The 13,463-nt window shown below is 40.9% G+C and overlaps 1 protein-coding gene across 3 annotated transcripts in view; it reads left to right on the forward strand.

The window, feature by feature from the left end:
* The window catches only part of LOC307147568 (connector enhancer of kinase suppressor of ras 3-like), a 92,776-nt gene extending 82,433 nt beyond the window's left edge, over positions 1–10,343 (forward strand). For 2 of the 3 annotated variants that reach the window (XM_079852395.1, XM_079852396.1), the window contains exons 21-25: positions 3,769–3,830; positions 3,904–4,022; positions 5,842–6,193; positions 6,419–6,615; positions 9,720–10,343. In XM_079852395.1, the coding sequence (XP_079708521.1) occupies positions 3,769–3,830; positions 3,904–4,022; positions 5,842–6,193; positions 6,419–6,615; positions 9,720–9,902 (913 nt within the window). In that variant the 3' untranslated portion in view covers positions 9,903–10,343. The remainder of the gene's footprint in view (positions 1–3,768; positions 3,831–3,903; positions 4,023–5,841; positions 6,194–6,418; positions 6,616–9,719) is intronic. The other variant, XM_079852397.1, reaches the window with a different exon arrangement.
* Positions 10,344–13,463: the final 3,120 nt, after the last annotated feature.

A 13,463-nucleotide genomic window follows, 5' to 3' on the forward strand; every position in this document is an offset into this window, starting at 1 on the left:
ATTATTTTGGCTTTACAGCAGCTCTAGAATAAAGTTATTGTCCAGCTAAAGTTAGTTTTGATCGATTCAATTCCGTTGCAAAGATCATTAGTTATTAATTTAGGGGCCGCTTACACGACAATGTTCTAACATAAAACACTTAATGCGCTCTGGCCCGCTCATTCGCAGAATTATTTATCACTTCCGAGTAGCCATGTGAACCGGAACTATTTTGACAAAATTTTATCTGTACAGAGGTAAAGGGAAGCAGAAGGGGGCCTTCACAGGGGAGAGACTAGTTGAAACTTCAGGACTGCGTTGTCGTCGTGTCCAGGCGTGATCCTTCATCAGATCTGGATACGGCCTGGATCCGGCGGAATGCGGTAAACCTCAGGATAATCAGAGAGACTAATATTAGCGTAGACGCCATTCTTCTTATGATGTAACGAGTACATCAAGATTTATGGGGAGTGTTCATGGTTCCGGCTGACCTAATCTATGCAGCCTAACATTGAATTATATAAGTTTATAATGTGTTATGTATATGCTAGGTCAAAGAGATGTGTTTTTAGTCTAGATTTGAACTGACAGAGTGTGTCTGCTTCCCGGACAATGTTAGGAAGACTGTTCCAGAGTTTTGGTGCTAAATTGGAAAAGGATCTACCGCCAGCAGTCGATTTTGATATTCTAGGTATTTTCAACTGGCCGGAATTTTGAGATTGCAATAGACGTGAAGGACTATAATACGTTAAGAGCTCGCTCAAGTACTGGGGTGCTAAACCATTTAGTGCTTTGTAAGTAATCAGCAATATTTTTAAATTTATATGATGTTTAATAGGGAGCCAATGCAGTGTTGATAGAACCAGGCTAATATGGTCATACTTCCTGGTTCTAGTAAGAACTCTAGCTGCTGCGTTTTGGACCAGCTGTAGTTTGTTTATTGAGCGTGCAGGGCAACCACCCAGTAGAGCATTACAATAATCTAGCCTTGATGTCATGAACGCATTAACTAATTGTTCCGCATTTGTCATTGATAGCAGATGACGTAATTTAGATATATTTTTAAGATGGAAGAATGCGGTTTTACAGATACTAGAAACGTGACTTTCAAATGAAACACCATAGTATTAAGACAGCTCTCATTAGAGTCACAAATGATTTGCAATTATCATCTGATCGTGATTGTATCCTCGATCTTAGTGCTGCATTTGATACTATTGACCACAACATTCTTTTAAATAGACTCAGATACCATTTTTTTTCTAAAAAGGAACATAGTTGTGAGGATACTGCCTTTTCTAGTATCTTTGACAGAAAATGTAGATTCACGATCAGCCTGTAATTGACTAATTCTGTAGGATCAAGTTGCATTTTTTTAACAAGCAGTTTAATCATAGCCAGCTTAAAAGTTTTTGGTCCGTATCCTAGAGACAAAGATGAATTAATGATATTAAGATGAGGATCTATGACCTCTGGAAGCATCTCTTTCAATAGCTTAGTCGTTATAGGGTCTAACATACATGTTGTCGATTTAGATGATTTAACGAGTTTAGACAATTCTTCCTCTCCTATAGCAATGAATGAATCAAATTTTTCCTCAGGGAGACTACAATGCACTGTCTGATGCGATACTGTAATAGATGGTTGCATAGTTATATTTTCTCCCTGATATTATCAATCTTGTAAGTAAAGAAGTGCATAAAGTCATTACTGCTGTGCTGCTTGGAAACGTCTGGGGTTGAAGCTTTATATTTCGTTAATTTAGCCACCGTTTCAAATAAATAAGCAGATCTAGCTGTTTTTAAGGCCTCTCTGTACGCAATCGTGCTGTCTTTCCATGAAATGCGAAAAAGCTCTTGGTTTGTTTTCTTCCAGTTGCGCTCCATTTTTCTGGCTGCTCTCTTAAGGGCCCGAGTGTGCTCGTTGTACCACGGCGTTGGACTATTTTCTTTAATCTTCTTTAAGCACAAAGGAGCAACTGTGTCTAAAGTGCTGGAAAATAGAGAGTCAAAAGTTTCTGTCGCATTATCAAGTTCTTCTAAGCTATCTTGGATGCTGAGGAGATGAAACTGATCAGGAATGTTATTAATAAAGCAATCTTTAGTAGCAGACGTATAGGTCTAACATATTTGTAACACGGAGTCGGCTTTGAAGCCTTGGCTAAATGAAGTATACACAAGACTAGCTAATGATCTGAGATGTCATCGCTCTGCTGCAGAATTTCAACGGCGTCAACATTGATTCCATGTGATAATATTAGATCTAGATTATGATTACGACAATGAGTAGGTCCTGACACGTGTTGTCTAACTCCAATATAGTTCAGAATGTCTTTAAATGCCAATCCCAATGCATCTTTTTCGTTATCTATATGTATATTAAAATCACCAACATTTAGGACTTTTTAGCAGCCATTTCTAACTCTGATAGAAAATTAGCAAATTCTTTGATAAAGTCTGTATGGTGCCCTGGTGGCCTGTATACAGTAGCCAGCACAAATCTCAAATGTGATTTATCATTTACACTAGATAGTGTTACATTAAGCACCAATACTTCAAAAGAATTATATTTGAAACAAGACTTCTCAGTAATTCTGAAGATATTACTATAAATTACAGCAACATCTCCCCCTTTGCCTTTCAGACGAGGCTCATGTTTATAACAATAATCTTGGGGGTGGACTCTTATTTAAAGTAATGTAATCGTCTGGTTTCTGTCAAACACAGCACATCCAGGTTATAATCTGTGAACATATCATTAACAATAAGTGCTTTTGAAGTAAGGGATCGAATATTCAGCAACCCAAGCTTTATCATTTGTTCATCTATATTATATCTGTTTTTTATTTGTTGAACATCAATGAAATTTTTACCCTTAAATGAGTTTGGGAGTTTTTTGTATTTCCTAATCTGGGGAACAGACACAGTCTATATATGATGATATCTAGGTGAAAGAGGCTCTATGTGATGGGATTTATCTGACCTCAGTGACGTGAGACAGCTAGCAGAAGGTCGGTTTAGCCAGTCTGTCTGCTTTCTGACCTGAGCCCCAATTCATGTGTAAACAGAACACAGTCAGAGTCTTTCACGCACGTGAAACCATGGCGCAGAGTCAGGGAATTTGTTTCTCACCCTGGGTGACTCTATAGTCCAAACTCTATCCAGGAGTTTGGCTCCAGCGCCCGAGCTGTGTGGAGGTGAGGCCAACTATATCTAGCTGGTGCCACAGTATCTTGTATGTGTGGGCCCCCCTCAGCATCTCCGTGCAGGTGGTGAGCCCACAAGGAAAAGGCCCCACCTTATTCTTTCGGGCTGAGCCTGACTGGGCCAGAGCCTGGCCATCAGGTGCTCACCTGTGAGCTCCTCTCCCAGACCTGGCTCCAGGAGAGGGCCCTGGTGTCCTTCTACCTGTCATGGTCTTTCACTCTTTTATCAAATCACTTTCAAATCACATATTAATGTTTCTATAGGGGACGTACTGAATCACTCTTTGTCTGGCCTCTCACCTGGGACCAATTTGCCAAGGGAGACCCTACCAGGAGCTGAAGCTACTCTCATTCATTTTGCGTGTTTGGGTTTGCTGACATTGGGTTGGCTGACCTGTCTTTGGTATTTGTTTGCATGTGTGACATGGTTAAAGGTAAAGGAAGATGAATGAGGTTAAAACTGAAGGAAACTTGAATGAATTTATAAAAAGAATTGTGTTAGACAGTAATTAATCACTTGTATAAACATTCATTTTGACAGTCCTGTGTCATTGTTGGTAACTTGTTATGTTTTGTTATTTCAGATGGTTAAATAAACTTGGTCTGGCATCTATTCAGTATGAACCCACAGAGGGTCATACAGCTGGTAAGTTGTAAGTGTACTAGTGTTACAAGCATTCCTTAGAATTTTTTGCCATCTTTGTTTTTCTACTGCACAGAATGCTACAGTGAGGCCAGTGATCACGAGGAGTCCACTGACACACCTCCTCCACCCTATTCTGAGCACCACACTAAAGCTGTAGAAATTGTGAATAGTCCATCAGCTTCTGCACACCAGGCAAGTTCACAGTTGCACAATATATGTGTCCTTGACCTCCTGCCAAAGATTAATACATTATCTACAAACTTCAAATTTCACTGTTTTCACATTGTCTGCATTCACACAGCATAAGTATATGGTCAACAGTTTAAAGGTGTTAAATTAACACTGAATTTAAACCTTGATTGGACTTGGTCAATAAATAATGCCATGTCACTTTTGATAAGTCTTGTGTAATAAAATTTGCCATCTTTAATATTTACTTTATTCACCATCACTGTGTCACGTATCCAGTCACCACACCAGCTCTGTCATCTCTACCACATTACACTTCCTAGCATCCCTCATGTTTCCCTCCTGCACACCATCAGCCATCACCTAATTACATCAGCACCTGCACCTCATCATCAGCACTCCCTAAAAAGAGACACTTCTCCTGCACTCCCTTGTCTGGTCTCGTCTATACGTACACCTTAAGGCCGATTACATGTCGTGTCTGTCGTTCATAAATACCAGTTGAGATGTATTTTGTCATGTCGCCGGAAATAGTGATCAGTGTCACAACGTGTGGTGAGCCAGGGTCCTTACCAGTGCCCAAATTCGTGTACATGACATACTGATTCACGAGCTAGGGAGCTTATTGAGACGAACATATGGTGATTCTCATTTCTAAATTTGTGCACCCTTGTTTCCTTTCCTCGCATCTCAGCTCCACCCCCCTTAGGGTGCTAGGCAGGATGCACGGAAAGAAATGAGGACAAAGGTATCGAAGGAAAGGTTATGGGTTCTTCTCATTTCTTATTTGTGCATCCTCATTTCCGTCCCCCGCTTCCTTTTCTCGCATCTCAGCTCCACCCCCTTAATGATGCTGAAAATTCAGCTTTGAGCACAGGAATAAATTACATTTTAAAATAAATTAAAGTCCACCTGTGGTGAAAATCAAGCTTTTAATGTTGTTTAAATGTCTATGTGGTGTTTTTAATATGCTTTAAGACAACCCATGTGCAAATTCATGTCAACACCATTGCTGAGCACTTTCTCCTTAAAACTGCAGTGAACCAAAGAGAGTTAAGAAACTCTCCTACCATCACAAGCTGGTCTCGCATCTCAGCTCCACCCCCTTAGCATGCGAGGGAAGGATACACCTGTATTTCCTACACCTGTATTCCTGACTCCTCAGGAAGCTTCCTTGCTCCTCATTCCTCACTTCTTCATGGTCGAATTACAGAATAGAGATGTCAAGATGGCTGAGTTTAATCGGTTTCTGGGTCACAGTCTGGAGGATGTAGGAGCGAAGAAACGAGGAAGCATTAAGGCTGATTTATACTTCTGCGTCGAACCTATGCCGTAGCCTCTGCACTGTAGGCTACGCATCGGTTTTCATTTATACCTCTGCATTGTTGTCCACACTGATGTGCAATTACACATGGAGATGGAGCATGTGAAACCCTAGTGAAGGGTCCTAGCAGACCAATCACAGCGCTTGCAGTCCGCATAGAATTGACGCGTTGTTACATTTTTGGAGAGGTGCACGTCAGGGTACGCCGTGTAAGTTCGATGCAGAAGTATAAATTGTGCTTTAATTTGAGTATTGAGAAGCAACCACAGAGCTTAGCTATAGCCTAATTAAACACACCTGAAATCTCTAGGATCTTTAGGGTCACCAAAATCTTCTAGGCAGGTGTGTTGGAGCTAAACTCTGCAGTACAGTGGCCCTCCAGTAGCAGGACTGGACACCCTTGATATAGAAGAACTACATTTGAAGACAATTGCACCAGACATATATTATAATAGAGAATGCCATTGTCCCTCACTCTGATGTATCTTTCCCATTTAGGAAAGCCTTCCTCCTCCATATTCCTCCCCTGTTCCTAGTGAAACCACTGGAACCCTATCCTCCCCCGTCAGTACGATGACCTCCCACAGCTCTGCCTCCTCTCTGGCTAAGCATAGACGATCTTGGCTAGACCTTGTCTCACAGGCAACACCTACTGCTGGGGAAACAGTGGTCTGCTCTGCTGTGGTCCATACAATGAACCCCACAATAAAGGAAACCTCACAATGCAGTGAAATCACTGCTACGTCTCAAGGCTCCTTTGAATGCTCATCAAGAACAACACCTATGGCAATATCCACAGAGCCAGGGGAACCAGAACCGCTGCTGACCTCAAATGACACCAGACCTGAAAGTAAGCAAGTTGGAGAACCAATTAAACATCATAAACAGATTTATGATAGGAAATGACATTGTTCAGCCAGTGACATGACTACTGATCAATTTGGAGGATATTAGAAATGCTTGTTATTATCAAAAATGAAAACTTTCATAGAAGTTCGATTGCTTAGGTTTAAACATAACTCTTATGAGTTATGTTTTATTTAACTCGCTATAAAAGTTATATTTGTTTTAATAGCTCTAGATGGACAGGAAGGAACTAATGATGAGATGAAAAAATTGTACTTGCATTTGAAAAGAGCAAGCCTGTCTCCAACGGGCGAGCGGAAACCATCATCAAAATGGGAATTACGAACCTCCTTTATAAAGCGTTGCAAAAACCAGATGCTCAATGAGAAGATACATCTCATCAGAACCCTCAACAGCACTCTAAAGGTTAGATGTTCAGATAAACCTTTTCTAACATATGAAAAAGTTTCTTCCTCAAATCTTTCAATTTTGTCTGTAAGTATTAAGGCCTATTTACATCAACTGTGAAATAAGTTTTGGGAAAAAATAGTACCACGCGTGTGTACTAAGCATGGGGTCGCATTATATTTCGTGATTTGATTACCTTGACCTGATCTGTACAGCAGTATTATCATCCATCTAACATTACACATTACACACTAAGACAACAAACTCCAACAAACACAGTTGTTGGGTGAATGGGTTAACCCAGTACGAAGTACGTTCCAGTACGAAGCAGCAAAAATTAATTTTAACATTGATACTATTATTAATAATTGAGCAACAATAATAATTGAGCACCAATTTAAGATATTAGAATTATTTCTGAAGGATCATGTGACACTGATACTGGAGTAATGATGCTGAAAATTCAGCTTTGATCACAGGAATAAATTACATTTTAAAATAAATTAAAGTCCACCTGTGGTGAAAATCAAGCTTTTAATGTTGTTTAAATGTCTATGTGGTGTTTTTAAGATGCTTTAAGACAACCCATGTGCAAATTCATGTCAACACCATTGCTGAGCACTTTCTCCTTAAAACTGCAGTGAACCAAAGAGAGTTAAGAAACTCCACTACTGTCACAAGCTGGTAACCAACCCTTTCAATGTGTGGAGCGGGGCTTTTCCTATCATTATTTTTAAGGATGCAGATTTTTAGAAGGTAGCATACTCTGACAGGGTTTGTGTAACATTAGCAACACTGCAATTAGCAATTAGCTGTTGATAACGTAGTCAAGCCAAAGGCTAATCATATCAATTAATGTTATGTGTCGACTTTTATTCAAATTCTGAATGGATCATATATAGCCTATAAAGCACACAAAGACAGCTCCCTTTATAACAGGGGTGTCCAAACATGGGCCATTGTCCTGCAGAGTTGGGTTCCAACTTGCCTCAACACACCTGCCTGGAAGTTCCTAGTATGCCTAGTAAGACCTTGATTAGCTGGTTCAGGTGTGTTTATTTGGGGTTGGAACTAAATTCTGCTGGACAATGGCCCTCCAGGAGCAGGATTGGACACCCTTGCTTTATAATCACTACAAAGCTGTCACTCATCTCAGTTCGCAATCTTACAAAATTTTGTAATAATTAATGAAGTTGTCTACGCACAATGAATCTCTTATTTACATCGTGTCTACACTTAATGTGAGGATTCGCGAGCATGCAGACTCCATCGAAAAACTGGAGTCAGCGTTTTGACCGGACAGTGGATTCTGACCAAATTAAACACCCCTGATTGGTCACTGTGTTCAACAAACATGTATGTGATTGGTTACATTGCTCACTGTTGCAAAAACACATACTGTTGTAAATAGAGACATTTGATGTTCTCCAGAGTGGAAACACAAATATACACTGGTGCGTTTACCAAATCTGTTTCATATGATATTGTTATAGTCTCAACTGAGGGTGCTCTTGCTTTCATTTGATGGTGCTTAGCCTTGGCACCCCCGTAGAACCGGGCCTGCCTGTATAATTTGCTCTTCCTCTTTTTTTTACTGAATCATTTTCTGGTTCAAACATATATGGCTGAATTAAATCAATATTTCCACTTGTCATTGTGTGGCATTTACTACAGTTGACCGAGTGGATCAGGTCTTCCAAGTTGGTGTGATAGAGTGGAGGCGGGGACTAATTAGCATTTTCATATTCATATTCCGTGTATACCGAATGAAGTGAGGGTGTAGAGTTACATTCAAGCTATTATAAGGTATGAAGAAAGTATGAAGAATATGTTTTTTATATTAAAAAAACATTTAAATGTGTAATTTTGATTATCAAAGATGAGTTTTAAGGGATAAAAGTATTGACTACAGGGGACTTTAAAATAGAAAACTTTTAAATTGTAATAATATTTCACAATATTACTGTATTTTTATCAAATAAAATGCAACTTTGGTCGTAATTATTCCAGACTTTTAACCGGGAGTGAATATAAATGGAAAAATATGAGGTTATGCATATTATAATACAAAATACAACATATGATGTATCAGCTAATTACAAAAATGTTATAAAAAGAAAGCATTGGAATTTGTAATTATTCCTTCAGAATGTAGTGTTAAGAATTCAGTGTTTGCATTTCTTATGCACCATGATGCAATTTGAGAAATATTTTTGAGCATGGGACAAATATAAGATCACGGTAACACTTTACAATAAGGTTCATTAGTTAACTACATTAGTTAACATTAACTAATAATGAACTGCACTTATACAGCATTTGTTCATCTTTGTTAATGTTAATTTCAACATTTACTAATACTTTATTAAAATCTTGTTAACATTAGTTAATGCACTGTGAACTAACATGAACAAACAATGAACAGCTTTATTTTTATTAACTAACATTAACAAAGATTAACAAAAACAGTATTGCTCATTGTTAGTTCATGTTAGTTAATACATTTACTAATGTTTAATAAAGGAACCTTATTGTAAAGTGTTACCAAGATCACTGTTGCAGGAATAAACCTCTGTCTGCCTTTATATTTAAGGAGTGATTATTTGGACATATGGCAATTATATTCATTCATGTTTATTATATATGAACATATATATATAAGTGCAACTATTTGTATACATCATGTTCAGGCTTGTGCTAAAAAAGGGGGTATGCAAAGACAACAACAGCTCCATCTTCAGGACCAGTAGAGATTTTTGCTGGTTCTTTCATTTCTTTTCCAATTAAACTTGATCTGAATAGGTTTTATTTAAAAATGTATGCTTGGTGTGAACAGGCCTTTAGAGTGAAAAAAGTTCAGTTGCTGACACCATATCTTTGCTGTTTATGGAGCTGTCTTATGCGTTAGTTTCTACAGTTTTTACTGAAAATTAATCAGATATCATTTGAAATTTGAGGTTACTGACACTTGGCAGAACTATGTCAATTCCTAAATCTACCAGCAGAGTTGGATGGATAAAGCATATTTTATCAAATGAAATTAATATAATTTTGTGTTCATCCAATTTGCTATCATATCATAAGTTATTTTTAACAAAAAAAAAAAATTGTCTTTGATTTAGGCTAAAGAAGCAGATCTACTGACTTTGGAGCAGGTACTGGCTGACTCCACTCTCACTGCAAGTAAATTCAGGGAGTGGAAAGAGACCAACACTCTTCTGCTGCAGGACATTATTTTAAACCACCCCCTACAGACTGAACCCCTGAACACCCCTAGTGCCTCAGCTGTGCCTCCCTCAACATAACCGTCTCCCATTTCTTTCACTTGCCATCATTTTTCTATTTATTTTTTACTGATGTCAAATCAGCCTGTTACAAATGTAAAGCTGTTGTAAAATCCTTGTTGTTTCTAAACCTTTTCCAAACCTGTAATGTCTCACTGATGTTAAGATACATTTTTTTAAATAATTTTAGATGTCATGGAAAACCAAACCATGTTCAGTCAAAAAGTTATTTTTATTGCTGATATTTGTAGTCTGCATTCATTGCAAACAAGGAGTTAACCTGGTAGTAATTTAAAGTGCTTATCATGCAGTCTGTATAGTTTGTCTTTATTCTTTTCTTTTTTCTTATTGTAAATACATCTGTTTAGATATATTTATTGATTAAAAATATGATGCCAAAGTTTTAGTAAGCAGTTTCATATTTCCGAATGCTGTTCAGCATAAATAATTTCGTACATCCACATTATTGTGTTATTGTCACGACTGTTGAATAACCAAATCTCGTGTTTTTTAAAAAGTAATTTAAAATATCTATTTCTGTAAATGAAAAATTGTTTGATAATTCACAGCTTATTCAGAACAGGGTGTATACATTTTCACATTTCTTTTTTTAGTGCTTTTCACAATGCATATTTTTTCAAAGTAGCTTTACAGATAAATGCATGTTTCTACATTACAATTTAGAGTGATCTGTTATCAGAGGTGACTGTGTCCAAGTTATGTATTTCAGAAATGTGTATATACAAATCACGCAGTTAGCTAAAAATGTATTAATTTAAACAATGTATTACAGTTTTTTACAATCACTTTGCTACTATTTTCAGAACCTTGATGTCATTTTTCAAAACTCTAGACACAAAACTCAAAACGGTTATCACTTGTAACACAGGCTGTCTAATGTTCAAAACATTGCATTGTGCATTCACATCTTTAAAGAAATCTTACACTTGCACAATCATTGGTTCAAAAAACAAATTTACTGTGAAATACTATTGAAACATAACTATAGATCACCCACACACAAGCAACCGATAGTTTCACTGTGTCATTGTTCGTACAATCATTAAATATTGTAGAACAAAATAGGTGATACAGGTTTCATTATGGTACTACATGTACAGTAAATACATCTCTGTAAAAGTACTGCAGTAGTAGAGAGAACGTCTCGGTTACGGATGTAACCCTCGTTCCCTGAGTGGGAACGGAGACGTTACGTCGGATGACGACGATTGGGGTTTCGCCTAGAAGCCTATCACCTTCGAGTATATAAAACAAGCCAATGGCAATGAAATGCCATGGGTCTGCGGAATTTGCATAGCGTAACTCCGCCCGCCGCAGGGGGTATATAAGGAAGTACGCTGCACAAATGCAGATATGTCTTCGCTGAGGAGCCGAGACTGGCCCCAGGCGTTTTTCAGCGGTACAGCGGAAGTGGCAGGAAGACGTAACGTCTCCGTTCCCACTCAGGGAACGAGGGTTACATCCGTAACCGAGACGTTCCCTTTCGTGGTCACTCCGAGTTACGTCGGATGACGACGATTGGGGTTCCAGTCTAATCACGCCACCTCGGCTGTCTTCCAGTGCCCTGCGTAAGTCTGAGCTCCCTGTTGTGAGACTAGCACGAACGAAGGAGTCCTACTTAACACAGGGATACCAAGGTACACTGGGAAGCATATCTCCAGAGAGAAATATGCAATTATGCCCAGCCATTAATGGGGGGGACTTAGAATACACATATGACCCAGAGGGCTGCATATGGAAAATCACTGGGGTGTCCAGCCGCAGGTGGAATTTTAAACCCCAGGGGTGGCAAGGTGGCTTGCCAAGGGAAAGACACACGCTCACAAGGAGACTTACAGTGGAATACACATGTGGGGGTCGCCCAGAGGGGGAACCATGCACATGGAGGCACCTAGTCAAGCGCAAAAGCTGTGTTATGGAAATTGGCATAACTCAGGCGATGACGTAACCAGTGCTGGAGGAACTCAGAGCTTATCAGACTTACCTGAGAAGATGATCGCACGTATCCCGTCCGTGGAGAGGAATGGCGAGCAAGCGAAGACACCTGAGCAGAATCTAGCACCGGCTGGTTGAAGCGAGTACATGAGAAGAAACTGGCTCTACTCGGAGATTATAGAATCTCGCGAATGTGTTGGGTGTCGCCCAGCCTGCAGCTCTACAAATGTCTGTTAGCGAGGCGCCATGCGCTAGAGCCCAAGAGGAAGCCACACTACGTGTGGAGTGGGCTTTCACACCAAGGGGGCACGGACGACCTTGCTGCTGGTATGCCAAAGCAATGGTATCCACTATCCAGTGAGATAACCTCTGCTTTGAGAGAGCCTTTCCCTTCAGCTTCCCACCATGACAGACAAAGAGCTGGTCTGAGGTCCTGAAACACCGCGTTCTGTCTACGTAAGCACGGAGGGCGCGTACTGGACAGAGCAGTGCCAAGGCTGGGTCTGCCTCCTCCAAGGGCAGCGCTTGCAGGTTCACTACCTGGTCTCGAAAGGGTGTGGTAGGAACCTTGGGCACGTATCCAAGCCGGGGTCTCAGGATCACGTGAGAGTTAGCCGGCCCGAATTCCAGGCACGCTTCGTCAACCGAAAATGCCTGCAGGTCCCCTACCCTCTTGATGGAGGCCAATGCAACCAGGAGCGCTGTCTTCATTGACAGGAACTTAAGCTCCACTGACTGTAAAGGCTCAAATGGAGCACTCTGCAGGGCAGTTAGAACCACTGAGAGGTCCCAAGAGGGTACGAGGGGAGGACGAGGAGGATTTAGTCTCCTCGCTCCCCTCAGGAACCTGACGATCAGGTCGTGCTTTCCCAGAGACTTACCATCAACTGCTTCGTGATGTGCGGCAATGGCGGCAACATACACTTTCAGGGTGGAGGGAGACAGCCTTCGCTCCAACCCTTCTTGCAGGAAGGAAAGCACGACACTGATCGGGCATTTCGTGGGTTCTTGATGTTTAGAAGAACACCAGTTGACGAAGAGGTTCCACTTCAACGCATAGGCATGTCTCGTGGACGATGCTCTAGCGGAAGTGATGGTAGCCACCACCGCAGGTGGTAGGGTACTCAAACCTGCCTCGTCCCGTCCAGGAGCCACACGTGGAGGTTCCAAAGATCGGGACGAGGGTGCCATAAGGTGCCCCGTCCCTGAGAAAGGAGGTCCTTCCTCAGAGGAATTGGCCAGGGAGGTGCTGTCGCGAGGAGTACTAGTTCGGAGAACCAGGTCCGGTTGGGCCAATACGGGGCAACCAAAATGACCTGCTCCTCGTCCTCCCTGATCTTGCGCAAGGTCTGCGCAAGAAGGCTCACTGGGGGAAACGCATACTTGCGTAGACCCCGCGGCCAGCTGTGCGCCAGTGCATCCGTGCCGAGCGTGCCCTCGGTCAGGGAATAAAACAGGTCGCAATGGGACGAGTCGTGGGAGGCAAACAGGTCTACCTGTGCGTCGCCGAACTGATCCCAAATCAGCTGGACCGTCTGGGGATGGAGTCGCCATTCTCCAGCGAGAGGCCGAACTCGAGACAGCTCGTCGGCCGCCTGGTTCAGGTGTCCCGGGATATAAATGGCT

The sequence above is a fragment of the Squalius cephalus genome (genome assembly GCF_949319135.1).
Source record: "Squalius cephalus genome assembly, chromosome: 20".
In the NCBI taxonomy this organism is placed as follows: domain Eukaryota; kingdom Metazoa; phylum Chordata; class Actinopteri; order Cypriniformes; family Leuciscidae; genus Squalius; species Squalius cephalus.